The sequence below is a fragment of the Mus pahari genome, chromosome 11 (assembly GCF_900095145.1).
Source record: "Mus pahari chromosome 11, PAHARI_EIJ_v1.1, whole genome shotgun sequence".
In the NCBI taxonomy this organism is placed as follows: Eukaryota; Metazoa; Chordata; class Mammalia; order Rodentia; family Muridae; genus Mus; species Mus pahari.
Window position 1 is genome coordinate 6,135,588 of NC_034600.1, and position 27,201 is coordinate 6,162,788.

A 27,201-nucleotide genomic window follows, 5' to 3' on the forward strand; every position below is an offset into this window, starting at 1 on the left:
CACATGATCTACAGGTTGAGAACTGCTAGTCCAAATGAAAGGAACTAGAAAAAAACATCTAGAAGAAAGACAAAAATACCACATTTTCTCTCATATACACAATCTAGATTTAAATATATACATATATATATATATATATACATACACACACTATACACACACACACACACACACACATATATATATATATATATATATATATATATATATATATATATATAAAATATTGTGTTAACTAATTTTATGTCAATTTGACACAAGATTGAGTCAACCTCAGTTGAGAAAATATTTATATAAAATAGGGCTGTAGGCAAGCAGGGTAGTGGCGAACTGAAACTCAAGACAAATGTCTCTGTCCCGTCATTTCTATGGTCTCCTACCTTTAGCCTGGCCTCCACAGAGGCCTTCTTCCGAGCTTCCCTTCTGCGGTACTGCTCCACTTTGTCCAGTTGGTCTGGGCGCTGAAGCATCCCAGCAACCCTTTGGACTGCTGTTGCAACAGCCTCCAGGTCTGTCTCCTTCATAGTCAAAAAGCAGGTGGCAGAATCTTTGCACATGTCATACCACAGGTACACTATATACAGAAAAGAGACAGTAGGTTAAAATGAAGTGATACTCCACATGCAAAGGTCTTGTGATCACCATGCAACTAATGGAGAATTTCTATGACATTTAGATTAGCAAACTAGAAATGAAAGCTGAACGTGGGTCATAAACTCCTTAACAAAACTGCAAATCTTTAGAATTCAATTGCTGAGAAGATTTTACCTTAACAGAGAGAAGCAGGGATACCTCACAGGCATAAGATAGTCACACAGAGAGAATATTTATACAGGGACTTAGACTATGCCAAATGCAGCTCTAACACAATTCTTAGCCCTATAAAATGTCAGCTTTTCATTTCTGGAGCTCACCCTAGTGTTGCCCATGTCCATGGGGTAGTTAGTCACTGGAACACAACAACTATTACATACACCTCAGCAGCCCAGTGGATTGACTCCCTTACCACTGCTCTGGGTGACCAAGATTCCACTTCTTACTTTTTAACACTTCTAGAAACAAAGGTAAGACAGCAAAAGGTATATTATTGTCCTTACTTGAGTAGTTTGTTTCCCCTAAGCACAGATGTACTAGGTCAATCACCCTTTAGTCTAATATCTAATATTATCCTAGTCATGGACCTACCCTGGCTATTTGCTGACTATCCAGCAAATGAGGGAATTAATAACACTGTTTCCTTTGATTTCAGCTACTCAACATCCACAGACGATAAAGACCTACCTTCTGGAATCTTTCACTCTATTCCCAAGTAGTCTCAGAAAAACCACTACAATCCATTGTACATTTCCAGTTAGTTATGTAGCTTCTCCCTGTGTATTTCTCTCTCTGCATTTTTCATTCAAGTGGAACAGCATTGCAAACACCATCTTCATCTTCTGACTATAAAATTACACGTACCCAAATAGGAAATCTGAGCAGGCCACAGAAAGAGGATTCCACAACCACTTCTAACAGGACTGATTCACTGCAGGCTTTTTTTTTTTTCTTTTGCTTTAGTTTGACATGTTTTCTTCAGCATTCCCAACAACATTAAAACTTGTATAATTCCATTTACAGGACTAGGTATAAACTCAATACCAAACCACTCCCTCTGTCAAGGAGTCACCCACTCCAGCTGACAGGTGAAAGGCAGTCCAGTGGCAGTGTTACAAGCCAGGTGCAAAAGGAAAGCTGACCCAAAACCAAAAAAGCTTTGCAAGAAAAAGTCCACTCATAAACCTGAACACGGAAAATCAAAAAGTAAAAAACAATACGGGATCTCCACCAAATCTGCTTCCAAAGGCAGCTTGAGGACTGTCAGATTTCCGGCCTCGGGCGCAAAAGGGAACTCTGAGGGCAGAAACAGCCCCGACCAAGGGGATGGGAAGGACGCACACCGAAGACAAACCCAAACCCGCCCAGGGACCCGCACCAGAGGGTGTCACATCCCGCCAGAAACGTCAGCCAATGCTGTCCCTCGCCAAGGACAAACCCACCTAGGGGTACACTGTGCCACAGTCGAGGGCCCAGCGCCCCGCCCACTGCACAGTGACCCAAGGCTGTCAAAGCTGAGCTTCCTCACCGTCCGCACCGCCGCAGCCACCTCCCGGAGCCGGACCGGAAGTGTGCAACGCGGTCACTTCCGTTTCCGGCGTCTGGGCGGAAGGATGGGATCTGGGTAACCTTGAAGGCGCTGGACGGGCGATCTTTCTGTAGATTCTTAGGGAACTTGTCGTGCTCCTGGTGACACAGACTCAGCATCAGGGATTACGGATTCAGGCCCGGCTCCGCCGTCTGACGTTTGATGTCTCTCCCGACCCGCTTTTTTTAAGTAGCACCTATTGTACCCACCCTTTCTCTCCGGATTCACCTCTTAGGTATGCCCTGGCTCAGTTCCTCCCCTTAGCTACCTTAGTCTCTCCACACCTCTCCATCTCTTTACTGTGTCTTGTGTTCAAGATTCCGCTACTTATATTTCGTATATTTGTTTCTTTTTTCTGTCCTCGCCTTCATCCCCCAGAGGTTTCTGACAGCAAGTAGATTTCAAGTATTCAGGACAGTGCCACAGAGAGTTGGCTGCTCACGTAGCACATTGAAGCGGCAAAGAAATCAAAGTCACAAGCAAAAAAGCAGCTGGTGGAATTACTCCAGCTGAAGGAAGCAGTGAAGCATCAGGTCGCCGCGGTACCTAGAACAGCCAGAGACTTTGTACTCCCACACTGGTATGAACTTTTAGTAAATTTTGGCGGGGTTTAGGTTATTCCACTCACCCATCATGTATGACAACCCTGCCCTGACAGGTTTTTTTTCTTTTTTCTTTTTTCACCTTTTCTGCATACATTTGTTGAGTTGTGTGCCTACCCATAACATCACTACAAAGTCTGGCTCTCCCAAGCCAATGGATAATGGGATACATCTTCAGTAAATGAAAGAACAATATAGGTAACCTGTCATAACCACAATGCAAATTATATGATGAAGTCAGTCTTTTGAAGATGCAGACCCTCCCTTATTGTAGGAGTTGCAACTGGGAAAGTGCCCTGATCCCTTAGTTTATGACAAAACAGGAGGAATTTCAGCTTCATGAATGTTTAACTGCAAAGTTGGGAGGCACAGCTACAAAGACAAAGCTGCGGTTTTCCTTGGTTACCTTCGTCTAACCCTAATCTCCTGCTGCCCACTATGTAGTGGAGTGTTTAGTCATGGTGCTCCCTAACAAATTCAGTTAACTAGCCTAGTTAGAGGTGAACTGCTTCAGTAAATGACTCAGCTTCTGTTCCCTTTCAACTAAAAAAATAAATAATGAATAAATAAAATAATCTCAGTTTTTGTTTTTGGCAAGCCACAGATTGACAAAGCTCAGGAAATACTTGGGTTCATTGGGTGAATATTCTAAGCATACTTTTGAGTGTACAGGTAAGTTGGTAGGCATAGGAATAACCAGGGCCAAGGTAGGGAAAGAAAAAATGAAGCAGTGACTAAAGGTTCTGCTGCCCTAAAGCAGGGAGAATGGCTCCAAAGCCATTTTTACACCCACCCACACAAAGGAGAAGACATGGGTTCCAAGTAGGTGACAAGCAGATGGAGACTCCTTCTAGAAACCCAGATGATCACCTCAGAGCTTCCTTGGTGAACGGGTGGGTCCAGAAAAACAACAGAACCACTCTATCCTGGGGATGGCTAGAAGGCTACATGGCTGTGCTGGCCCCTAAAGTAGAGAAGGCTGCCAAAGACGGCACTTGGGACAGATTCCTCCTCCTCAGTCTGAAGAGTAGTGCTAAGGCCTAGCCTTTGGCAAAGAAAATTCAGAAGGGCTCTTTGGGCCCCCTCAATCTTTTTTTTTTTCAATTTCTTATTAGATATTTTCTTCATTTACATTTCAAATGCTATTCCAAAAGTCCCCTATAACTTCCCCTTGCCCTGCTCCTCTACCCACCCACTCCCATTTCTTGGCCCTGGCGTTCCCCTGTACTGGGGCATATAAAGTTTGTAAGACCAAGGGGCCTCTCTTCCCAATGATGACTGAATACACCATCTTCTGCTACATATGCAGCTAGAGACAGAAGCACTGGGGGGTACTGGTTAGTTCATATTGTTGTTCCACCTATAGGGTTGCAGACCCCTTCAGCTCCTTGGATACTTTCTCTAGCTCCTCCATTGGGGGCCCCCTCAATCTTAACAGAAGTGAGTCTTGATGTGGCCAAAACTTGTTCGTGTTCTCAGAGACCAGACTTCTTGATGAGCTACACAGTAGATGTTATTAAATATGCACCAAAGAGATAGAATTATAGCTTCCAAACAAGTAGAACAGAGACAAGGAAGAGAGCATAGAGGATTTCAGACAGAAGAGAATGTAGGGAAAAAGGAGACTTGATGCAAAATTGAGAACAGAGAAGTACAAATATGTTCAAATGAGTGCAGGTAAGTGGGTTAAGCAAGGTAAAACTGTTATAAGAGAAAATTTAAAACATAAGGAAATAAAGGGGTTAGTAGTGGAGGAAGTTTTCTCACAATAGCCAATTAAGCCTGAAAAAAATTGTGGGTGGTGACATTAGCATCAAATTCCAAGATTTTGTCAAAAGCCACAGAGACTGTTGTGAAAATACAAAGTACATGAGCCATGAAGAAAAAAAAAAAGGGTTAGAATGTATCTATTGCAGAATAAAAATATCATTGAGTGAAAAGATCCCTCTGCTATGCCTTCCTCTGGGGTGTCCTAGGGCACATGAGGCTCCTGACCCCCGTGAGAGCAGAGGAGGACCCAATACCAACCCTTAACTCCAACCTTTCTGCTTTTACATTTATTATCCCCTTCTGCAGTCCTAGAATGTGAATCCAAAACACTCTCTGAAGGAAAAGGCACACAATCTCACACTAAATACATGGAAATATGAGATTTTATTTTACACAAGTTTTACAAATGTAGTACAAACCACCACATGAGAAATGCATTTGGATTCTCTGTTAAAACAGAGCACCAGGAAAATAGCACAGACAGCTGCACTGTAGTGTATGCCTAACGTTCTTGTGGACTTTTCCCCATTAAAAACTGCAAATATAAGGGCACTTTGTATTTATTCCTCCCCAACCCATCTCATTATATTTAATTTTTGGTATTTTTTTTTTTTAGCCATATAGGCAAAAGCTAGCTATCACAAAAAGCATCAACTTGTAGTTAGTGTATATGGTGAAATGCTAAAGTAGAAACAGCTGCTGTTCATTTCCTGTGCAAAGATGACTGGAGATTTGTGATGAATGAGCAAAAGTACAGGTTTGGGAGATTTGATCTTCCTTAGACAGCATTGGCACCAGGTATCCAAGCTTCCATATGATGTGGTGCCCCAAAACACAAAATCTGCTAAAATCACATCTAAGTGCAGAATTCAGTGTCCACAAAGCCTGACCTGCAGGGAAACCCAGGTCCCTGTTGAGCTGCCCACACTCCACATTTGGTAAGTCATCCCAGCAGGGGTGCAGATGAGGTACATCTGAAAGGTTCAGAGTACCTGGGCAGGGGACATATGAACTTCATTGGGGACACAGCTCTTCTTTGATTACATAGCAAGGGGATGGTAAATATGTAGTAATGTATTTTGTTTTATTTTGTTTGAGACAAGGTCTGATGTAGGCTTGAATTGCTCATCTTCTGTTTCAATCTCTCAAGTGCTGGAATGCATGCCACTTTGTCTAATACTGTCTCTGAATTCCATCTTCATGGTCCCTTTCCCTAGGTTTTTTTCACTGGCTCCAGAACACTTGGTAAATACTGTATTCATTGAAACATAACAGTCTACTGTGTTCTCTACTCCTTGTATAGAACGTATATAGGATGATGAGTATGACTTAGAATGGGAATATAACTAAGTACTTTCAGAGAGAAATACTAGATTGGAAGACACTTGAGTGGTGTGAGCATGTCCTGCCCTTAGGAGCTAGGCATGTATTTAGAACAGGAAGTGTTGAGGAAGACTCAAATTCTACCTGCTGTTATTCATTAATACCCACAAAGTATGCTATGCTTGACAGAAATGCATAAGCAATGTATAAACTGGTGTAGTTTGAAGAAAGGAGGGAGACAGGAGGCTAGGCACAGGGGTAAGAACTGGGACACCATTCTGGCTTCAGACTTTAGATAATGGGAAAGCTGGAGTGGTGGTATAAGCATGCCTTACATCTTCTGTGGACTAAGGACAGAGCACAAGGCCTGGGGGTCTCACAAAGAGTATTCTCAGTTCTAGGAGATCGTCAGTTGTATCCTAGTCCCATGGTGAGTCTTCTTGAGAGCCAGCTAGTCCTAGGAAACCTAGTCCTGCCCACCCAACTTGATTCTGATAAGGTGATAGGCATTGCCAGACAGCTTCTTTCACTAGGCCAATGGTTGAGCAATGATACCCTGGAGCCATAGGTAAAAGAAAGAAAATCTATGCTGAAGAGACTACCTAGTAGAATTAGCCACAAGGCCTTTCCAGCCATTCCTGCCATTCCTAAGACCTCGGGGGAAGTAGCATCAGAGATGGATGTTCATCCCTGAGAAAGACTTTGAACCAAACAGACAGGCAGAGCACAGCAGGCTTTTACCTGTTTAGTGGATCCTGTAATGGAGCAGGATTTCTAGTCTAAGCCCTTCCTTGGAACATTCTCAACTGCACCCCCAGCCATAGTCATTTTGCCAGCAGTTCCTGGTGACTCTTCCTTTCTGTTTTATACATGATATCCACATTTCCTACAATTAGAGTGCATTGTCTTTACAATTCAAAACAAATAGTGGCTGCCTTTTTGTTCCTAAGTCTTCCTGGACTAGAACGGTTGCTCTTACTGGAAGCCCTGTAGACAACAGCCAGGGAAATGCCTCTTCATCAGTATGGCTTCACCCTTTTCTGTGTGTTGTGCTTCCCTGGGTCCCGGCCTCTACCGAATTTCCAGCAGAGCAGCAACTCTAGGGTAGGAAAATTCCATCAGAGCCTTTGGATGGGATCACAGTTATAGAGGCACTCTTAGGGAACATCCTGGGCACAGTCACCTGACCAGGAGCAGCCCATGATGGTGAGTCCAGAGGCTCACGCTTAACAATAGGAGCTCTGCAGTCTTGGTCCAATGAAGGGTGCTGGCTCTCACTGTGGCTACACATGAAGAGGTGATGAGGAAGCTCTGGATCCAGGCAGGTGCAATGTGCAGAGTAAAGAGGAGCATGCTCCCTACAGGATCCAACAGTATCTCTGCTGTAGGGATTAGTTCCCAGCATACCATGACCAAGGTGTGGGGTACAGGCCTGCTGCCTATAGTCGGGCTCTGTTTTCAGGTGCATCCTGGCAGGGAAACCAACCAGATGTCTTCTGGCCATGTCGCTGGTTCCCAGCCACACACAGCTAGTTGTGCTAGCTTCAACTATATCCTGGGACCCAGATTCATTCTCCATCTTGATTGGCACATCCAGTGACAATACTGGGTTGCATGGGGTGCCTATGGTCACTGGCAGGCTGGGCAATTTTGCATCCTCTGTAGAAAATCCCCTAGCTGTGAAGCGCTGCATTCCAGGAAGAGGGATCCTAGATCCCAGACTGCCCTGGGAGATATGGCAGGTGGAAGGATCCACCTGGCCCTGGTGGATATCCGGCAAGGGTCTGTTCATCTGACTGCAGTAGGCACCAGTGGGATGATCTAGTGAATCTCTAAAAGAAGCCATGTTGCTGGCACTGAGCATACCCTGGCTTCCAGGGTAGGGCACATGGGGCACCAGACATGTGGATGGCTCATTCTTACTGGGCTGCCGAGTCAGCTTGGTAGTGCCCTCCTGACTTGGCTGTTGTGTGCTCCAGTTCAGGTGCCTCAAGTGTACTGGTGTCTCCAAGCCATAACTGTACTTGTGCATCTCCCTCTGTCCCCAGGCACCAGGGGATCTCCTTAGTATGTGCTTCTGGTCCTCCTCTTCTCTGTCCCTTCAGAGAAAAGATAGCCATTGGACATAGCACAGAAGCAATACTCTCACCCTTTAGGGGCCACAGCCTCACTATGAGCGAATGGCAAGTTAGTATGATACTAATTAAATCCCAAAGGCAGCTTCAAATCTTCCCAGACCACATTGGCCTTTTCAACCACCTGTTGTTAGTCCAAGGGACCAGTGAAAAGCCTTCCTCCCTCTGTCTTGACTTCCTTGACTCCTAGGTTCCTAGGCAGCATGCTACTCTCCTTGCTCCAGAAAGGCATCTCTGGGAATGGGTGAGTGCCTTCCATTAGCCATATGATCATGACTAATATGATATTGTAGGGACTATCAAACTAAAAGAACAATCCTGTGGTTGACCACAGGACACTTTGGGGCTACAGGACTAGTACCTGTGTGATGAGAGATGAGAAACGAGGAGGGTGCTACCAAATAGCCATTCTGGTAAATAAACCCATGGTTAGGATGAGAGGGTGGACAAGTGGCAGGTGGAAGAAGGGCTATGACCTGAAAGGATTTCTGAAACAAACATACTCCTCCCTGATTGCTTGCTGCCCAGGCTGAGAGGATGTGTACAGACAAACCAGTGTCAGGGCTACAGCAAATATTTCTTATCTATGCCTATTCCACCCCTTTCATTCTGATATCCACAGTGATTTAACTTTGAACTGGGAACTGTACAGTCTGTTACCACTTACCCTGAAGTCCCCTTGGGGTCCAGCAGGTCAGGACCACCCCTGAGGCACAGACATGAAGACCTGGCTAGAGCCCGGGCCCAGTGGCTCCTATCTGTTTGTCCCCTGAACAGTGAAATGCCATTTTCTCCATTGCTCCTTCCTGTTAGGGTTTAGAGAGGGGAAAGATGTCACAATGAGGGCTAATGAGCAGGTTTGTTCTTAGCAGTGACCAGGACCAGAGTGACAGCAGCAGGCAATTATCCCAGTAGCACTCCCTGCTGGTCATGGCATCTCTAGGGAATACACAGAGTTCTGTGGGCATGAGGAGCTCTCCCAGGGACAAAAGCATCTCGCAACAGAGAAAAGCCAAGAAGATGAAGTTTTAGAAGTACCTGCTAAGTAATTGAGTTTGGGACGCAATTCTGATTCACATAGACTTGTAACAGCTTTTGCCCTGTGAAGACCAGATAACAACATTAATGTAGGTTAACAATAAGACAATGGAAGGAGTCAGCAAGACCCTAGACCCCATTCCCCAGACCTCCTGACTCACACTCATGTCAATAAGTCCGCCAGAAGAAAACTGAACAAGTGAACTGCTTTTTATTCCTAGGTTGCTCTCAAAGGTTAGACAATAGAAGATGGCTTGCTTAAAAGAAAATAGAAATTAGCTCTTACACCTTTTAATCCTTATTTTGCAGAGTTTTTTTCTTATAGATCTTTTAAGGTCCAATGCAAAGCTGATTAATAACTTCAGGAGCTTTATGGCACATAGGTGGCTTTTAGAGATCTCACCTTCCTTCCTTCCTTCCAGAAGACCAGAATAAAAATAAAATTGACTTTTGTGATTCAAGGAAGTTATGTTTTATACAGTCACCATAACAATGAATTAGTGATCACAAAGCCACTGCCCCCAAGGTAAATATGGGGGTGTGGTGCGTCACTTGCAGTTCCATATAACAGTTCATCATCTAAAGCAGTGAGGGCAGGAACTCAAGCAGGGTAGGAACTTGGAGGCAGGAGCTGATTCAGAGGTCTGGAAGAGATCTGCTTAATGGATAACTCACCATGGCTTGATGAGTTACAGAAATGAAGGACCATCAGCCCCGAGATGGCACCATCCACAATGGGCTGTGCCCCTCCCCCCATCAATCATTAATTAAGAAAAGGCTCTACAGTTGGGCCTTATGGAGGCATTTTCTCAGTTGAGGCTCCTTCCTTTTCAGTCTCTAACTTGTGACTGATGTAAAAGTAGTATACTATTGCATTCCTCTTAAAGACTTAAGGCACAAAACATAAGAATAATGGAGGAGGCTTGTCAGCTCTTTACCTGCGGTCTGTTTCATATTCTTTTTTTTTTTTTAATGGCTTTTTAAAGACAGGGTTTTTCTGTATAACCTTGGCTGTCCTGGACTCACTCTGTTGACCAGGCTAGCCCTGAGCTCATAGAAATCTGCCTGCCTCTGCCTAACAAGTGTGCAAGTTTCACCACCACCACCTTGCTCTGTTTCATGTTCTTGAAGGTGACTAGAGGCCTCTAGTCATTTCCCCAAACCTGCAGACACCTTAGATTCTAGCAACAGGAAGGCTTCATTAGGCAGACTGTCCATGATGATAGGGTCGAAGCTTGAAAAAATATTAACTATCTCCTGAGATTCAGTTTATCTTCTCAAGCAATAAGAATTTCTTCAGACCATGTTGTAGAACCAGAACTGACTCAATAGTTAACCAGATTACTATGCCTTGTCTAGAACTGCTTAATTAAGCATACCTCTTACCCCCTACTCCAATTCTGCCTCTGTTTAATCCAAAAGCTTTTGTGCATGCTCCAAATATGGGACCTTTTCGTATCTTCCTGTCTCCTATGTACTAGATCAATGTCTTCCATCTCCCTATTTATCATTATTGGCCTCTTTAATGGACATAGTTGGATGAGTAGCCAAGTCTGACCTGCTTAGGGATACAGGAGTCATAAATTTCACCATTAAATTCTATTTAGCATGATTTTGAGTCATCTTGATAGGCCCATTTTGCTTTTTGAAGGAGAAATTTAAGTGTCTTGTCTGATGATGTCCATCTACTGGGTGGCAGTACTGAGCTACAAACTCTATCTGCTGGACTTAACCCAGAGTCCTCTGTGCGGTAATGGTTTATCTCTTTGTACCTGGGATTTGTGAGGAGCTGTGAGACTGAGAGAGAGGGAAGACTGATTGGCTGAGTTGCTGCTGGGAATGTGTATGCACTCTTTGAGAATCATATTTCTTACTGTATATCTATGGGTAATGACAAAATTGTAGCAAGTGCTGATTTGGAGATTTGAAATAAATTTTAGCAGGCAGGTAAACGAACATAGCAGGCTGAAGAAATAAATAGGAACATCCAACACAAAATCCTAGTTAGGAAAGCTGAGAGACAGCAGCTGCTCCTGCAATAACAATACAACTGCTCCCAGAGTCAGCTCTCAGGGCCGGGCCTGGCACCATCATCTCTGCCCCTGCAGAGAATGAATTGTGGTGCTGCTACTTTCAGAAATTCTATAAATCCATCTAGGTATCTCCTTGGAAGGAGGGTGGCCTGTGTACCCAATCCTGTACCCATCGTGACTCCGAGACAGAGTGAAATGGTACCAGAAATTGCATTTTCCTTCTTGGGATTAAAGGTTACACTAGAAGTCTCTCTCTCAGTCCATCTCTGAGCACAGCATTAGTGCTCCCAGAATTTATAGCTAGAAAAGTAACTCTCTGTGACTACCATTTCCTCATTGCCTTGTCCCTTCCCACAGTATAGCCTCTATGCAGGCAGTTAAATGCCTTGTAAGGCTGTTTCAGAAGGCAGTGCCCATTCTACAGGCTCCCCCATTCTGGTTTTTCAAGACAGGGTTTGTCTGTATAGCCCTGGCTGTCCTGGAACTCACTCTGTAGACCAGGCTGTCCTCGAACTCAGAAATCCTCATGCCTCTGCCTCCCAAGTGCTGGGATTAAAGGTGTACACCACCACACTCGGCAGGTGCCCTCATTCTGAACTGAGGGTGTCATGCCCCACATCCTGGGATAGTGCCAGTAATGAGCCTCCTGATCCATGGGCTACTGTTAACTCTACACCAGAGCCCTTCTTTTATCCTTTATGGCCTCTCTGTTGTAGCCAAGGCTGAGTGACCAGTCTGTGGCTTAGTCCTAGACCATGGCCTTGGCCCCATCCCCAGCACTCTTCCAGCAGCCAAGGCCAGAGAAGACCTCACAATGCCTCTAAGAGAAGATAACTCTGGCTCAGGTGAGAAATAGGGTCAGGGTTACAGCTGAAACTCGTGGTTCAATTTTAAATAGATGGATAGCTCATCTCAGCTTCCACTGTTTATCCCAAGCCTTGCTGTCTTAACTAACACAACTCAGATGAGACCTTAGTATGCTCTGGCCAGGGAAGGTCGGCACCTTGATTGTTTTAGTCACTAAAGGACAAACAAGTGACTGGAAATTAGGTTTGTTTTTTTTTAAACTACTACTACTATAGAGGAACAGGAGAAAGCATTGCCTACAATCTGTGTGGGAAATTGTTGTGCAGCAGTTTCTTCCTAGGTTAAAACCTTCCATCTCAGAAGGAAAGTCCTTAAGACATAGGATGTAAGAGGAATATTTAATGACAGGATTTTTACAGGCGAGGAAAACAACAAGATGTTCTAAGGGAAGGTAAAACATTCCATCCTGCAGCGAATATTACTAAAACAGGAAGTAAATAACCCAAAATACCTTCATGAAGATCCTGAAACTGAATGGATTCAGTAAGCACCTCCAAAGAATATACAAGCAGTAAAAACTGCTGAGAATCTCACAAGCCAAGCTGCCTAGAAGACCCTCAGAGGAGATGAGCTGCTTAGAAAAGGATCAGACCAACTGAGCCACCAGGAAAGGCCACCCTCCAACCTATTGTGCTGCCCGAAAGCTGTACAGAATGCTTCAGATTTCCAGCTTTCATGAGTTGTCTCTCGTGCTGGGGTGGACTTCAGTGATGCAGCTATCTCTGAGTCATTTCTGCTCCCATGAGAAACCTTCACTTATACTCCTGTAAGTAACCCCAATAAAACTCATTGGTCTACCAAGTTGGATTTCATGCTCTCCATACTTTGTTCTGTCATCAGTTCACTATCTTGGGTGAGTAGACATTTGCTCATGTCTCTCCAGGAACAGTGTCATACAATAGAAATCAAATTCAGAACTGAGGCATGGCTGTCTCGCAACTCTCTCTGACCTCATACTCCCAGATCACTATATCAGGTAGAAAATAACTTTATATCACTCCTGGAAATGGCCCAGAAAACTAGGTGTGTTTTCTACTCCTGAAAATTGAGAAAATGTCATAAAACTGGTGAGATGAGGCCCTGGAAAGTTGACACAGTCCCAATAATTACCTTAGATGTGCCCTCTAGACAGATATCTGTGTTGTGCCCAACAGCAACAAACTGAGGAGGAGGCAGGCTCTATAGAGGTGACATGCTATTTTGGCTTCTCTCTGGTGGCTGAGCCTGGAGGTTAAGGGCAGCTTTAGCACAATGAAAGTGTGTGGTGCTACAGTTTGCACCAATTTTGAAAAGATATCTTTCCCTAATAATTGTCAGGAACATTGTGAAATGGTTTTGAAAATATCAGACCAGGATAGAGAGACGGCTTGGCAGCTAAGAGCACTGACTGCTCTTCCAGAGGTCCTGAGTTCAATTCCCAGCAACCACATGGTGGCTCACAACTCTCAGTGCACTGATGCACTCTTCTGGTGTGTCTGAAGACAGCTACAGTGTACTCATATACATAAAATGAATAAGTAATTCTTTAAAAAATATCAAACTTCATATTTATTACTTACTGTATATAGAAATTACAACATGTGGGGCATTTTGCTGTCATAATTCAATGTCATGATGTGACAATTCATACTCACCTTGAGTCCATCGTAACCACAATGTCTGCCCTGTGCTTCGCCTTCAAGAATGTGCTTTTCATTTTCATCTCAGTCACAGAAGGCAAGACTGGAGCCACAATGCAGAACAGTGAGAGCCGAGGAGGCAGAACTGTTCCTGATGGTGTCTTCTTCTTCTGTCCAAATAGGAATTTTAGTTTTCCTTGGAACTGCATAGTCTGATGTTTTAAAGAGACAGAAAAATGACATGCTGTTTACAGAGCCAACTCAAGTATGTAATTTTGTAGCAATACAGTTAAGCAGGCCTAATCCTAAAACTTTAAGAAACACCTGCCTCCACTATGTTAGTAGAGCTCAACATCTGGAGGACCAGCTCTGCCCTAGGGATACAGTTCCTTTATTGGCAGTCTTATAATAAATAGTATAATCTCACCATGCACATGTTAGCATGCCCACCCTCCATGTTTCTATATAGGCAGTCATGAACACATATCTACCTAAGTGGCCACTGACCTATGCCTAGCCATCAGCCATCTTTTTTTTAAAAGAGATTTTATTTATTATTATTATATGTAAGTACACTGTAGCTGTCTTCAGACACACCAGAAGAGGGCATCATATCTCACTACGGATGGTTATAAGCCACCATGTGGTTGCTGGGATTTGAACTCAGGACCTTCGAAAGAGCAGTCAGTGCTCTTACCTGCTGAGCCATCTCATCAGCCCCATTAGCTGTCTTTTGCAGGAATTCTCTGGAACTTATTCCTGAGAGCTGATAAAGCTTTAACTTTTTATTTCCAAATTAGCAATCCTCACTTTTAATAAGAAGATAAGGACAGCTAGACTTTTATTAATCTAGAATATACAGTGTGTGTGTTTAAATGCCAGCATAGAGCCTAGGCAAGTATCCTAAGTTAGTAACATAGGGAAGGATTGTCTATCCTGTGTGTGGAATGATCCTCTAAAAGTCAGCTTGGGGGTAGCTCATAAAGCCATGGATAGGAGCTGAGTGAAGCTGATACAAATTAGAAAAACCTCCACAAAGTGTGATAGACCAAGAGTGTATACTGAGGTTCCAGGCATACCTCATACAGATTTCCCTGGCCTTTCTCAAGTGTGCAGTGAGCCTGACAGGAATTTGTCATTCCAGTCTCTTCTTCTGGGGCTCCATAATTCAGGTGAGGGTGATAGCCCCTTCTCCCTGGACACTCTGTTCAATTGGAGGAGATGAGACCTCCCCATGACCCTATGTTGTAAAGATGGAAACCCCTCGGGAACTTTTGCCATGTTATTAAGAGACAGGACACATATGCCAGGCTTGTTCTAGGTGGGCCAAAAGGACCATATGCAGTAGTCACAGAATCTTATGATCCTGGGTCCACAAATCAGTCTAGGAAGCTGAGCCCAAGTGTCCTGAACACTAGAAGCTGAGATCAGCCAGAAGGCTCAGAGATGAGTACTTGCCAAGACAAGGCAGAATGTCCAGGGGCTCTCAGACAGCTGTGACCTTTGGGGAGAGAGAGTGCAGGGACCGGGAGACAAGGTTCTGACAGGGCAAATGCAGTGTGGTCTGGTAAGGTAGGCAGGTTCCAGAGTCCTTGCTCTGCTAAATCCCTGGAGGCTAACCTCCTCTTCTCTTCATATGGAGTTGGAAGAAGAAATAGTCAAATGTAAAAAGTAGAAACCCAGGGCTAGAAAGATGGCTCAGTGTTAAGAGCACATGTTGCTCTTGTAGAGAACCTGGGTTCAATTCCCAGTATCCACATTGGTTCAAAACAATCTGTAACTCCAGTTCCAGGGGATTTGATGTCCTATTCTGATCTCCATAAGCATAAAGCATGAACATGGTACATACATACATGCAGGAAAACCACTCTCATATAGAATAATAAAACATATAAATCTAATAATAAAAAATAAGGAAAAATTATTACATTCTAAAAAACCCAAGTGCGGGGGGGGGGGAGGGCTGAAACCAAAACCTTGGATAAAGGTCTGTGGACTCAGCTATGCCATAGTACACATGTGAAAATCAGAAGATAACTTCCAAGAGTTGGCTCTCCCCTTGCACTACATAAATCCTAAAGATCAAACTCTGGTGGTCAGGTTTGACAGCAAGCATATTTATTTACCCACTGACCAAACTCATCAGCCTATTTACTTATTTATTTATTTATTCACAGGGTCTTATGCACCCAGGCTGGCCTTGGATAATTGAACTTCTGATCCTCCTACTTCCACCTTCCAAGTGCTGGAATTTTTAGTGTGAGCCACCATATACAGTTTATGTGGTACTGGGGATTAAATCCAGGGCTTAGTACATGCTGGGGAAATATTTTACTAATTTACTACATCTCTAGTCCTAGAAAAGGTTTTTAAAATGAGTTTTAAAGAAATGTACAACTAAACTTGAGTTGAAAATTGTTGTCAATTTTTAAATATTTCATCTGCTTTTCTCATAATCCTCTAGGTCTTCTCTCATTTCCTCCCCATCTACCTACAAGTGCTGTTAATGTCTAGCTCTACAAACTTACTGGATTGGAGCCTCTACACAGTGTTCATTCTGTCCCACCTTTTATTCACCCCAGTAGGAAGTATCCCACATGTCCCTGGCATCCACCCACTCACCAGAAAGCCAGAGGTGCTGTCCAGCAGGCAGCGAACACGGCAAATGAAGCAGCGTGTCAAGAAGGCCGAGTACTCTGAGGGCAAGCCCTTGCCCCCTTCTTGGGCCCTGAGCAGCTTCCCCAGGACAGTACTGTCTGACAAGATAATGCAAATAATGCCAATTAATTGTGATAATTGGGCTGGGAAACAGCATATGGGAGCTATCAAGATAGTGGATACACATATAGGAGATTATGTAACTAGCTGCCACAAAGCATGTAACAAACATACCATTCCGTCTAGAATGCACATCTCTCTTTGAGTCTCCAGGCCTTTGCCATTCACCATGTCTCTGAGAGACAGTGCTTTGGTGGATTTTGTTTTCATTGGCACTGACTGACATAGATTTTTACCACTGCTGCATGTGTGACTAAGGGTCAGTTGTTTAGTGTTGTTTGAGCTGTATAAATGATATGACATGTAGCCACCTTCGATCTAAGGTGAATTATGCTGTTAGATGTTGAAGTTAGGTGGAAATTTTTCTTTGAATTATTTAAATTTTAGGAAACCGTGTGAATGAACTCCTGGATGAAGTCCAGGACCCATGTGCCCCCTGTTAACTACTATTTATGGGAAATATTCTATGCCCACCTCTTTAATTGGGTATCAGTTGGGTATAATGTATTTGTTGGGAAGTGATCTATAGGATTATAGTGCATAAAGGATAACTATGTGGAACATTTTGTTTTTGTTTTTTCAGTTAACTGTAAATTGGCCCAAAGCTTCTTGCTGCCTGGCTTGAGAGAGTTTTGTTTTGTTTTGTTTTGTTTTGTTTTGTTTTGTTTTAAGTGTCAAGTTTTTAGGCTTTTAGACAGTGTTGAAAGTATAAAATATAGCAGAGTCTGGAGTATGGATCTTGAGGATCCTCCAAAGCCCCATGGACCCCAGCCTATGGTGGTGGAACCTATAAGAGGTAGTGAGGAGTATTAGGGCTATATCCTTGAGAGGTATTATGGGATCCTGTTACAATTTAAAGTGATGTTTGGATGTTAACATGACAGTAGGTAGAATGGCAATTATTAATTGTGATTGTCAACTTGATAGGCTCTATACGAGCCCAGGAAGTAAACATCTGGGCAGGTTTGTGAGGGAGTTTCTGGACTGGGTTAATTGTGGTGGGAAGATTCACTTGAAGTGTGGTGGCACAATTCCATGACCTAGGCTGAATAAAAGGGGGCACCAGCATCCATGTCTGTCTCCTAACCATGCATGCAACATGACCAGCTGTATCATGTTCCCACTGCCATGCCTTGTCTGTATGGTGGGCTCTATCTTCCAACACTGTAGAGAAATAAATCCTTCCTTCCTTCCTTAAGCTGCTTTTATCAAGTGTTTTGATGCAGAATCATCTAAAGTAACTAATATGGACCTGATTCTCTTTTTTTTCCTCTCTTGAGTTGATGACAGATAAGGATTTTACCTCACCAGACACTTCTACTGTGATGTGCTGCCCTTCACTAAATGCCTAAAAGCAAAGGATTCACAGTCAATGAACTGAACACCCACCCCCAAAAAATAACCTTTTTCTCTCTGAGCTGAGTAGTATATGTCTCAGGGAGAGCAGAGCGGAGTGGAACAAGCACAGTGATGTAAAGGCCCTCAGTAGCCACACAGACCCTGGGATGGACCAATTGCTGGCTGGGGGAGTGTGGAGAGGCTGGAGGCATGTGGAGAAGAGTGGACAAGTGAAAGCAGAATCCTGGAGAAAATTCCATGTGGATGTAAAGGAAAATGTGGATGCCAATGAACTTGGCTCACCTGTGTCAGCATGTGGGGACTGCCCAAACACCACCTGAGGAGGGTCCATGGCCCAGTGTAGTTGTCTGCAGAAGTCCTGCCGGTCATCCACATGGATGTAGTCATAAATGTTTTGATGCATTACATCTGTCTGAAATACAGAAGGCAGCTGCTTTAGCTTCATTCTGAATTTATGTGTTCTGGTAACTGTGGACCACAGGGTCCCTACATTAACCATTCAAAAGCAAGTCACATGTGTAAAGAGAGCTTTGAGAAAAAGACAGACCTTTACTATTGAGGTTTCAACAGCTCTCCTGGAAGGATGAGCCTCCATGGTCATGTCACCCCTGGGCATGTTCAGTTTGTGGCTCCCAGGATATGGCCTTCATGGTGGTATTATTATGTCCTCAGAGCCATGGGTGCTCAGACAGAGGTTTTTCTTTCCTAAATCAACTGTGGTACTTCATGCCAATTGTGTCACATACTTCGACCTACCCAGGTCTATGATGCATCTAGAACACACTAGACCATGGACCTCACTCTGGTCCTCTTTCCTCTAACCTCCTTAAGGAAAATCAGATGAAAGGAAGCCAAATACTTCAGGCACTGGAACCCTCTTGTAGCTATCTGGTGGACAGAGCAGAATCTTTGGCCTGCAAAGGCTGACATTAAAGCTTTGACAATGCTAGGGATAGATAACCCATGAACTTGGAGAAATCTCCTGTCATCCTTACTGTTCTCAAAAGGAAGAATCTGGCAAATTCTTTGCACTGGGAACCCAGCCTACTAAAGTCATCAGGTTGGCAGCATCTCTATAGGACTGGGTTTTCATGATAGGTCTATTTCTGGGTTTCATCCATTTTAGAAAGGATGAATTTAGATGAATGATTATAATAACCAGAATACTCTTTTCCCAGATAGGGAAATGTCCCTTAGTAATCAAACAAAAATGTTATATTTTTAACAATGTAACTAGCAATTTCACCCAGAGTTTATGAAATCCTTCATGTTTTCCCCAAATCCTTATCATTGTTGGTAACTTTGTGGATAAGCTCTGTGGCACCCAAGATATTCAATAAGATTCAGGATATGGCTATAAATGTGCACTGATTCAGTGGCAGACACCATAGATCTAGAGGGAACATTTTACAAAGAAATGTTCAGATACAGTCCAGAGAAAAGACAGAGAGTAGGTCAGAAATGGCTGCTGTCTGATTAGTGATGTCCAGGGTCAGGGATGGAGGCAATTGTAGGCCTGGGGCATAGGAATCTATTTGTGGCAGAGGTGAACACACTAGCTTATTTGCTTGCCTTTTGAGAGAGAGAGAGAGAGAGAGAGAGAGAGAGAGAGACTCAATATGTAGCCCAGGCTTATCTATAACTCATGATCCTTTTACCTCCAGCCCTTCAGTGCTAAGATTACAGGTTTAGTCATCACAAACCCTGCAACCTGAATTGAAACACTGACATTGAAGCATAGCAGAAGTTGACTTGAATTGAGAAAATCTCCGTTTGAGGAAGCATGATACCAGAGCCTCTTTAGTCACCCCTAAATTATGAGTCAGGCTACACAAACAGGTTGAATCAGATACCAAAGGAATACTGAATTCTTTGGAATCTATTTTTTGGCCCATTTTGTGTGGCAGCATCATCTTTATCTGGTGGCATTTTAAAATGTAGCCTCTTTCCTCCTATCTTTTCCCTGCCATCTCTGGAGATATCTGTCATCCCCCCTGATATTTACTTTGGGTATGGTACATGGCAGGAGATATAATGGCTTTTTCTGGCTTGGTTGACTGCAGGAGTGGATGTTTTCATAGATCCTAGACACTGGTCTTTGAGCAGTGCTATTTGTGGGTTTGCCTGATTGCATTTTCCCACTTGGACTTCTATGCCTACTCTAAGAAACCTGTTTCTTGCCATGTGGTAATCCCTTCCTCACCTAAGAATGTTACTATATTTACACTTGGGTGTCAATGGAGATTCTAGAACTAGAGTGCCAATGTTCACCATAAGTGTCTCTGCTTCCACTACAATCACAATAACTGTGTAGTTTATGTGGAGAATGGTGACATCTTCATGATTGTAATGAGTCTTCCTTCTGGGTAAGGCTTATCTCACCATGTATTTAAACCAGTATTAATTTAATTAAATCATCATCATCTTCATCATTTCTGTGAATGTTCTGTAAGTCATTGAGTACTTTCAGCCTTAGAATGTGGTAGATTTTGCAGGCAGTACTTTTTCTTTTATAAAATTAATTTATTTACTTATTTTACACTCCATATTTTATTTTCCCCTCCCCATCCACCCTCTTACTGCTCCACATCCCATACCTCCTCTCCACCCCCTGCCTCCATGTAGGTGTCCCCCACCCCCTACCTCCCACCCCACCTGACCTCTAAACTCCCTGGGGCCTCCAGACTCTTGAGGGTTAGGTGCTTCATCTCTGAATGAACACAGACCCGGCAGTCCTCTGCTGTGTGTGTGTTGGTGGCCTCCTATCAGCTGATGTATGCTGCCTGTTTGGTGGTCCAGTATTTGAGAGATCTCAGGAGTGCAGATTAATTGAGACTACTGGTCCTCCTACAGGGTTTCCCTCCTCCTTAGCTTCTTTCAGTCTTTCCCTAATTCAACAACAGGGGTTATCTGCTTCTGTCCATTGGTTGGGTGCAACTATCTGTATGTACTCATTAATAAGTGGATATTAGCCAAAACAAAAAAAAACAAACAAAAAAACAAACAAACAAAAAAAAACAGAATACCCAAGATACAGTCCACAGAACTCAAAATGGTCAACAAGCTGAAGTGCCCAAGTGAGGACACCTCAGTCCCACTTGGGAGAGAGAAGAAAGCAATCAATTACAAGTGGGGATGGAGGGAAAGACCTGGGAGGGAAAGTACAGAGTGGAGGAAGAGGGGGGAAGGGGAACCGACTGAAGCCCTGAGGGCCAGAGAAAGAAACAGGCAACCTTGGGAGGTAGGAGGCGGAGGTGTGGGGGGACACTCCAGAATGCACCAGAGACCTGGGAGGTGAAAGACTATCAGGACTCAAAGGGAGGGACCTTAGATGAAATGCCAGACAGTGTGGAGAGGGAACTTATAGAGCCTACCTCCAGCAGGAAGACAGGGCATCAAGTGAGGGTGCAGATTGCCATCCCACAGTCAAAAATCTGACCCATAATTGTACCTGTCTGAAAGAACTACAGGGATGAAAATGGAGAGGATCCTGAGGAAAAGAAGGTCCAGTGACAGGCCCAAAGAGGGATCCAGCTCAAGGGGAGGTCCCAAGATCTGACACTATCACTGAGGCTAAGGAGCACTCACAAAAAGGGACCTAGCATTACTGTACTCTGGAAGACCCAGCAAGTGGCTCAGAGGCAGATAGTTGTACCCAACCACTGGACAGAAGTAACTTTCTTTAAAAAATTATTCATTTTATAGGTGCACAGTTGCTCTCTTCAGACATGCCAGAAGTGGGCATCAGATTCCATTATAGATGGTTATGAGCCACCATGCAGTTGCTGGGAATTAAACCCAGGTCCTCTAGAAGAGCAATCAGTGCACTTAACTGCTGAGCCATCTCTCTAGCCCCAGATAGTGCCTTTTCCGTGTGTGGTTTTAATTAGAGGAACAACTGATTCGGGCACAGTGGATATCAATGATTTTCAGAGTGAGGGTGCAAGTAGGCACTGTAGCTACACATCCTTTTCACCTGTTTCTTTGGGGGGTGGCCCTGGGCTTTGTAGAACCATCAGAGTGCAGTTTCCACTGTCCACTGTCCTCCCAAGAGTCTCATCTATCATCTCTACACGCCTTAGTTAGTGAAGGGAGGTATCTAGGTTAATGTGAGCTGCAGTAAACCAGAGCAAAGGTCAGATAAAACAGTGGAAGATGCAGCAAAGCCAGAAGGAAGGGCAGAGCAAAGTCATATATTTTTTATGACAATTAGAAGAAAGCATGAAATAGTTTTAGATTGAAGAAACAAATTCCTGTTTTAATAACCAGTACCATAAATGTGATGGCCCTTTGTCCTTCAGGGTTTCTCAGAGCATGTGTCATGAAGGAAAACCAAGAGAAGTATTGGGAAGAAATATGAGAAGCCATGAAGATGACATTAAAAACTAGAGACTGCAGCCACCAAGAGAAGCAGTCTTTATTTCAGCTTCAAGACACTAGCTATACAGTACAACACAAAGGCAAGCCTATATTTTACAATCCATGTGTCTGGCAACTGTTGTTTTTACCTTCTTGGGAAAGGCATGTATGTATCTACTAACTGGCCATGGGTAGTTGTCCTCACTCAGAAAATTGTTCACTTGGGGACAGCTGCCACAGGTTACTGTAAGGGAATAGGCAGTTTCCATAGTGAATATGCTTTACAGGCCTAAATTTTATTGTTGTGCTGGTCTGAAGAAGCTGGATAGTATACTCAGGCAGCCTCAGGAAGGAACTGGCTCTCGACTTTTGCAAAACACTTATACAAGATGCTCCTGAGAGCAAAAGGCTATGGTAACATTTTTCTGAAATAAAATAAAGACAATGAAAATATTTTCTATAATAAAGGAAAAACTTATTTATACTTTAACAGTTAAAGAGAGATAGCAGAGCTGAGAGTTCTTTGTCAGTCTCTAGATGCACACAGCAGGTAGTCAAATTACAGGTGAATGGAACTGGAAGAAATTATGTCTGGAATATAGTAAATATATGGAGTTTAAGGCATGAAGTTATCAAATGAGATGGTACTCTAAATATGAGAAGTCTCAGCCCACTCAGGGTCACCGAACACCACAATGCTCCACTGAAGCTGACATGCTGTCCTAGACAAAGCTGTGTTGTGTGACATAAAAAGCTTGAATGGAACAACCCAGTGTTTGATATACATTGAAATTTTGTATATACTTGAAATTGGTATACATTTAATATACCAAAAGGATATTTTTGGCTTAATTTACCTGATGGAAGCCCAGATAGTCCACAATCGTTGCCGATGCATAAAAGATCATCCCTTCGGCACTCACCACCAGAGCAAAGCCATTGAGAGACTAAGAGATAAAAAACAACAAATAAAATCAAGTTGGCTCACCCAAAGTGAAAAGAACAAGAGATGGTTAATTCTGTATAAATTCCCAACATTCTTTCGATTTTGTATGACCTCTAGAAACGCTATCATCAACTTTCTATCTCCTTTTTGTAATAAGCCCCCACTAACAGGAGACAGAGGAAATTGCCCATGGTTTGTGAAGCTGAAGACTCCGGTCTCTTTCCAGGGGATATAGAATGTACATTTAATGAAATACAAGCAGCATCAGGATGACATAACAAGGCATCATTACAAGAGAAAGCAAAAATGGGGACCGTCTACTTCATTGTCCCATCTTATGTATATTGTTTTGGAATTTTTCCAACTTTTGTAAAACTTTGTGTCCATATTCTCTCCTAATTTTGGTGTCTAGTGGGGAAAAACCAACCTGGTGTATTTCCCATCATTTTGACCTACTTATTTAGGACAAGAGCAATATATTCCTTTAAGTTCTGGTTTGCTGTAGCAATCATCCAACTTGGAACATTTGGGGATTGCTAGGCACAAAGGGCTAAATTTTAACACTTATCAATTCAATGGCTTTTATTGTACTCAAGTTTTAAATTTTTTATTATATGTTTATGGATGCATAATTCTATCTTACCTTATTTATAATAATTCAATCTCAGTAATATCCACAATTGTGGGTTCTTCCAAGTATATGGCTGTGTTGTGTTTGAGTTGGGCTCTTTTTGTTTGAAAAGCAAACCTATGTTCTGCCACAGTAGTTCTCAGAAATATCACTAACAAAGGTGTCCAGTATACTCAGAGTCACTTACTGTCACCATCAATGAGTATTTGTGTGTCTGTCATCTACCCACCCATCCATCAACTATCTACCTACCTGCCTATCATTTTCCCAGCATATCTTTCATCTGTTATCTGTCTATTCTATATCTATGAATTTGTTGTCTGTATCTACCTATTTATCTCTGTCATCATGAAAAAGATAGTGTGGAGGCTATCTCATGTGCATCAAGCACAATATGTAGAATATCTTAATCTCACCTCACCCTGTGAGATCAAAAGAGTCTGTACCAACCTGGGCAGTGCAGAATCTGAAGACTGGGTTCAACTACCTAGACAGTGTTATTCATAAATGTTTCGGTGTATATCTTTGCAACACAGATAATTGGAGATCATCTCATTGTAACACATTTGCTTTAATTCTTAATATTGTAGGTAGTCCCCACCTTTTTCAAGTCAGTTTTTTAGGTGATAAATTAAATCTTGGTCTTATAGTTTTTATTTCTTTGATTATTAATAAGATTAAAAACATTCCATTCATTTACTGATAGACTCTTTGGCAAATGACCTATTCATGTCATGTACCAATTTCTCTGTGGGTGTTTATACATGTTAATAGATGTGGTGATCCTCAAAGCATTTAATTGCAGAAATATCAGCAATGAATCCCAGGAATCCGAAATATTTATTACAAAAGAAAAAAGAGATAAGCACACTTCAAAAACTGAAGAGAAGCAGACTGTATTTCATGGAAGCAGAAGGAAGAACAAATAAAAGTAAGTGAAATCAGTAGAATGGTTTATGTCCCTCTTTATCCCTGTATATCTTGTAGGCAGAAAAAAAATTGTAGATCAGGTTTTTTGGCTGGGTTGGTGTCTCCATTCCTCTACTGGAAATCTTTCCTGGTTATTGGAGGTGGCCATTTCAGAGTCTATATCTCCTATTGCTAGGAGTCTTAGCTAGGATAAACCTCATAGATTCCTGGAAGTTTCCACTGTCCTAGATTTCTAGCTCCTCTCAGAGATTCTCCTTCCCCTCAGGATTCCAGTTTTCTCTCCCTTCATCCTCCCCAAACTTGACCCCTCTGGTACCCCTCTCCACCCCCTCTCACCCAACTCCCTCTCTCCTCCCAACCCCAATCTATTTTATTTCCCCTTCTCAGTGAGATTCAAACATCCTCTTTTGGGCCCTCCTTGTTACTTAGCTTCTTTGAGTCTGTGGATTGTGGAAAGTTTATCCTGTACTTTATGCATAATATTCACTTATAAGTGAGTCCATATGTTGTCTTTCTGAGTCTGAGTTACTTCACTCAGGATGATATTTTCTAGTTCCATCCAGTTGCCTTCAAATTCCATGATGTCCTTATTTTTAATAGCTGAGCAATAGTCCATTGTGTAAATGTACCAAATTTTCTTTATCCATTCTTCAGTTGATGGACATCTATGTCATTTCCAGTTTATGACTATTATGAATAAAGCTGTTATGAACATAGTTGAGTAAGTGTCCTTGTGGGAACATATATGCCCAGAAGTGGTGTAGCTGGGTCTTGAAGTAGACCTATTCCCAGGTTTTTTTTGTTTTTGTTTTTGTTTTTGTTTTTGTTTTTGTTTTGAGAAACTGACAAATTGATTTCCAAAATGGTTTACAAGTTTGCACTCCCACCAGCAAAGGAGGAGTGTTCCCCTTGCTCCACATCCTCACTAGCATGCAATGTCAATTGAGTTTTTTATATTAACCATTCTGATAAGTGTAAGATAAAATCTCAGAGTTTTTGTTTTGATTTGCATTTCTCTGATGACTGAGGGTGTTGAACATTTCTTTAAGTGTCTCTCAGTGATTAGAGATTCTTCTGTTGAGAATTCTCTGTTTAGCTCTGTACCCCAAATTTTAGTTGGGATATTTGGTTTGTTGGTGTCTAACTTCTTGAGTTCTTTATATATTTTGGATATCAGTCCTCTGTCTGATGTAGGGTTGGTGAAGCTCTTTTCCCATTCTGTATGCTGCCATTTTGTCCTGTTGATAGTATACTTTGCCTTACAGAAGCTTTCAGTTTTGTCTGATCCCACTTATTGTTGATCTTAACAAAAATTGAGGGAATGGCCAACCAATGACTGGCTCAACTTGAGACCCATGCCATGAGAGAGATTCCACCCCTGACACTATTAATGATATTCTGCTATACTTGCAGACAGGAGCCTAGAATAACTGTCATCTGAGAAGCTTCACCCAGCAACTTACGGAAAGTGATGCAGAGTCCCAGAGACAAACATTAGTTAGAAAGAACTCAGAGAATCTTGTGGAAGGGGATGGAAAGATTTAAGGAGCCAAAGAGGTCAAGGCTACCACAAGAAAACCTACGAAACGATTACCCTGCACCCATAGGGGCTCACAGAGGCTGAGCTAGCCAGAGAGCATACATAGGGCAGACCTAGTCCTCTGACACACAGTAGCAGATGTGCCGCTTGGTTTTCATATGGGGTCCCTAACCGCGTAAGCAGGGACTATCTCTGACTCTATTGCCTGCTTTTGAACCCCAGTCCCCTAACTGGGCTGCCTTGTTTAGCTTCAACAGGAGATGTACCTAGTCCTACTGTAAATTGATATGCCAAGATGAGTTGATATCTATGGGAGGCCTCCCCTTCTTTGAGGAGAAATGAAGGGGAATGAGAGGAGGTGAGGTGGGGAGGGAGTGGAAGTTGCAGTGCGATGTAAAGTAAATGAATGAATGAATGAATGAATGAGAATAGATGAAAAGAAAATGGCTCATAGCAAAGAACAGAGGTCACCTACAATATGAAAATTGCATTTATTTTTTACAATTTTTATGTAGAATGAAAATCAACAAGACCAAGGAAAATGCAAGTTTCAAACATCAGAAATTTACAAATCTTACAGTTTTTAAAGAGATTATAGGTAGATATTAAGTGTGAAATTTAAAAAATTAAAAATGCAATAAAGCAGGTTATATTTTGAAATATATAACTTAAGAAAAATGATAGAAAAAATCTAACTACAACAGTATCCACTTTTTGTTTGTCTAATTTTGGTTGCTAGGGATAGAACACATGCCGAGAAAGTTATCACTACTTAGTTTCATTTCCACTTCTGTTAATATCGATTAAACAAATTAACTTTGTAATCAAAACTTTTCCACAAAAATATTCACAGCACACTGACAAAGAACTTTCCCAGAATATATAAATGGCTTTTCCAAGCCAACAATAAAAAGATCTCAGAAGATGGAAAGATCTCCCATGCTCATGGATTGGCATGATCAACATTGTGAAAATGGCTATCTTGCCAAAAGCAATCTACGGATTCAATGCAATCCCTATCAAAATTCCAACTCAATTCTTCAACGAGTTAGAAAGGGCAATTTGCAAATTCATCTGGAATAACAAAAA

At 42.5% G+C, this 27,201-nt stretch overlaps 2 protein-coding genes across 7 annotated transcripts in view; both read right to left on the reverse strand.

Annotated features, from left to right (window-relative positions):
* Exoc3 (exocyst complex component 3) overlaps positions 1–2,168 on the reverse strand; it is a 41,882-nt gene extending 39,714 nt beyond the window's left edge. The window contains exons 1-2 of one of the 5 annotated variants that reach the window (XM_029543913.1): positions 2,037–2,148; positions 381–574 (exon numbers count right to left, since the gene is read on the reverse strand). In XM_029543913.1, the coding sequence (XP_029399773.1) occupies positions 381–557 (177 nt within the window). In that variant the 5' untranslated portion in view covers positions 558–574; positions 2,037–2,148. Of the gene's footprint in view, positions 1–380; positions 575–914; positions 1,003–1,281; positions 1,352–2,032 lie in introns of those variants that run through there. The other 4 variants (XM_029543914.1, XM_029543916.1, XM_029543915.1 and 1 more) reach the window with 4 other exon arrangements.
* Positions 2,169–6,950: 4,782 nt separating this feature from the next.
* Ahrr (aryl-hydrocarbon receptor repressor) overlaps positions 6,951–27,201 on the reverse strand; it is a 72,976-nt gene continuing 52,725 nt past the window's right edge. For both annotated transcript variants that reach the window (XM_021208747.1, XM_021208746.1), the window contains 7 exons: positions 22,923–23,012; positions 17,989–18,118; positions 16,192–16,325; positions 13,585–13,781; positions 9,051–9,112; positions 8,680–8,818; positions 6,951–7,976 (listed from right to left, as the gene is read on the reverse strand). In XM_021208747.1, coding sequence (XP_021064406.1) covers positions 6,977–7,976; positions 8,680–8,818; positions 9,051–9,112; positions 13,585–13,781; positions 16,192–16,325; positions 17,989–18,118; positions 22,923–23,012 — 1,752 coding nt within the window. In that variant the 3' untranslated portion in view covers positions 6,951–6,976. The remainder of the gene's footprint in view (positions 7,977–8,679; positions 8,819–9,050; positions 9,113–13,584; positions 13,782–16,191; positions 16,326–17,988; positions 18,119–22,922; positions 23,013–27,201) is intronic.